The sequence below is a fragment of the Egretta garzetta genome, unplaced genomic scaffold (assembly GCF_000687185.1).
Source record: "Egretta garzetta isolate BGI_Z169 unplaced genomic scaffold, ASM68718v1 scaffold513, whole genome shotgun sequence".
Taxonomy (NCBI): domain Eukaryota; kingdom Metazoa; phylum Chordata; class Aves; order Pelecaniformes; family Ardeidae; genus Egretta; species Egretta garzetta.
Genome location: NW_009259116.1, coordinates 91,375 through 94,246, shown reverse-complemented (window position 1 = coordinate 94,246; position 2,872 = coordinate 91,375). Strand labels below are relative to the sequence as shown.

Here is a 2,872-nt window from a genome sequence, read left to right as displayed (position 1 = left end):
CCTGCTGAGCTCAGTAGAAGTTGCCGGACTCTTCTCCATCCCTCTAGGAGAACATCTGCTCTCTACTTGTGGACCACCTTTAGTTGCCATATTCTCCAATCTCTCTTCATAGTAGGGTCTACTGGACTCCGGTCGCTCATCGTCCCAGTGGTCGGAGAAGCGCCTGTTGCCCTGGCTGCTCCGTGAGGAGCCAGGGCTGTTCTCCTCCATCGCAATGGTCGAGTTTTTTGGTACGATCACAACAGACTGGAGCCGTTTCCGTGGCGCACCGTCATCAGAATCCGAGCCTTCCGTGTCACTATCTTCACTGCGCCCCTCGCTGTCACTCTCCCCCATGTCAGAGTAATCGTCGTGGCCAGTGGGAACAAATTCAGCGGCGTTGCCACTGCTGTCACACGTAGGGGCTTGAGTTACCGTCTCCATTTCTTCTGCAGTGACAATGACATCGCAAGAGGGAAACAAGGCGCCTGGAAAAGCTGAAGCCACCAAGGGCTCGTTTCCCTCATCCTTCTTGGCCAATACGCTGGGACACCGAACTCTCAAATCATCTGGCCCAACTCCCTTGGTGGAAACAGCACTTTCTTCCGCGACCTCTCCGCCACGGTGCTCCAGCGGCATTTCTGAATAGTACGAATGTTCATCTTTGAACAATGGCTTGCTTTTTGCCGAACCAAGATCAATGTGCTGCGTATCCAACTCGAGCACCTCTTCAGCTTCCAAACGCTGCACCAGCTCCTGGTGTCCATCTGGTGGTGCCACGTCCCATTTGGAAGAGACGCTTTCCTCCGGCACGGGATGATCTGACCTGAGCCTTGGGGAACAGCCATCCTGGGAAGGATCCCTGCTGGAGCTCTCCACTGCCAGGCTAATTTTATGGGAAGGATGATCATGCTCATCAAAGTCACAGGCAGACTTTGAGTGGTGATCCTCCGTACTCTCATAATCGCAAGTAACAGTCTGCGGCTCTACCTGCATGTCCAGGAAAGTCTCGGATGTAACTTTTAAATCTGCTGGTTCTGCTTCGATTTCAACTTCTGAATGATACAAAGCAGGGGTGGCATCGTCTGAAATGTAGCAAAAAACTGGTTCTTTGGTTTTGTCACACAGAGTCGCCTGATCGTCCAGCTTCTTAAGTACAGTTTTAGTATGTTCTACATTCATGATGGGCAAAGGGCTGGCTTCCCCTTGCTGCTGCGGGACCGGAGCCTCCGCTTGCCTAAACAGACTGTCGCACTCGCTGGAGTGGACCCGGGAATCGTCCGGCTCTTGCTCCTGAGACGCATACGTGCTCTCAAACCCATTAGATGGCAACGGATACGACGGACTCGTCTTCACGACAGGCGACGCTTCTGACCGATGCAGGCTATCCTCAGAAGAGGCAGCGAAATCCTCTGTTTTGGAGGCACTGGAAGTTGCCAAACCATCAGCCCTACCTTCCGGGGACCCATTTACACTCAGCTCCATGGGGAAACACGTTCTTAACTGATCGTGCTTTATCTTTAATAAAGTTTCTTGCTCCTTAACACTGTCGTGGCATTCGTTTCCTGCAAGCTCCTCGGACTCTGAGTTAGCAAAACCCGCTTTCGATTCGTCTGCCTTTTTGCAAGTGGGCAAATCGTTTAACTGCTTTAACGGAGAAAGTGTCTTTTCCCTTTCAAACTTTTTCGCAATGGCTACCCTGATCTCATTGCTTTTTAGACAAGAGGTCTCTAAATCTAGAGAATTAGACTGCTGTTTTATTTCTTCAATCGATTCTGTACAACAGAAAGAACTCTTAAATTTGTCAGGCTTTGGTGCGGGGGTCTTTGAAGGGGTGGACTTATAACGGGAGGAATTCACATTACTGTCGGGCTTAGAATGGGATGTCCCCTTTCGATAGCCTAGCTCATCAAGGGGAGAGCACCTTTTGGTTACTTCACTTTCTGAAGTCCTTTTAGAATCTCTATCTGCTTTCGAAGAAGACCTTCCTCTCCTCTCCACGTCGGCATGAGACGACTCTACTTTGCTGTCCCTGTCCGACTTAGAGTAAGAAGTCCTCGAGTCTCTGTAGGAGGAGGAGGAGTGGGACGACGTACGCCTCGAGTCGCTCGATCTGGAATGTGTCCTCCTGTACTCGTCCTCCGAGTCCGAGCTCTCTCGCGCCCTGCTGTCCGCATACGAACGGGAATATCTCGACCTTTCCCTGTACGGGGAGCTCCGATGGTATCTGCGGTCGGATTCGTAGTAATGCGAACGCTCCGACCTCGAGTAGGAAGAGCTGGTTCGGGAGCCCCGATCGGATCGGGAACGGGAATGAGACCGGCTTCGCCTTCTCTCTCTGTCTGATCGAGAGCGGGAGGACGTATACCGCGAATCTCTTTCCGATTTTGAATAGCTCGAGTACTTCTCATCCCTGTCCGACTTGGAGCGCGAGGAGGACTTCCCCAGGTCGTCACCTCTGAGGGACGCAGAGCTTCTTCTGGGATCTCTCTCCTTCTCCGTACTGGATATCTTCAGCTCGTGTGACCGCTGGCTGGAGGAGGTCCTCACCGAATCTTCGTCGGACTCAGAGCCCAGCACTGTGCCGTCAGACTGGGAGAACTTCCTCTTCGACCCCTGCCTCCGGGAGCAGAGGGGAGCACCCTTCGAGCCGTCGGAAACCTCATCCTCTTTCCCAATATGGGAATCTTCCTTCTGCGGAGTTATTTCCGTCTGCTCTGTGTTTTGAGTTAGACGCTCTTGCGATACCGCATCCTGCTTGATATCCAGCTCCAAAGCCTCCTTCGGTACCGCGTGGCACGGCTCCTTCGAAGCGGGGACCTCAGCTTCCACGGGTGGCGACAGCAACAGCGTCGACATCAGCGTTACCGGCAGGGGGGGGGAGGGGGGACGG

At 53.0% G+C, this 2,872-nt stretch overlaps 1 protein-coding gene across 1 annotated transcript in view; it reads right to left on the bottom strand.

Moving 5' to 3' along the window:
• SETD2 (SET domain containing 2, histone lysine methyltransferase) overlaps positions 1 to 2,872 on the bottom strand; it is a 68,449-nt gene that overhangs the window by 56,215 nt on the left and 9,362 nt on the right. The window contains exon 3 of the mRNA XM_035891086.1: positions 1 to 2,857. This exon is cut by the window's left edge and continues 1,037 nt beyond it. Coding sequence (XP_035746979.1) covers positions 1 to 2,857 — 2,857 coding nt within the window. The remainder of the gene's footprint in view (positions 2,858 to 2,872) is intronic.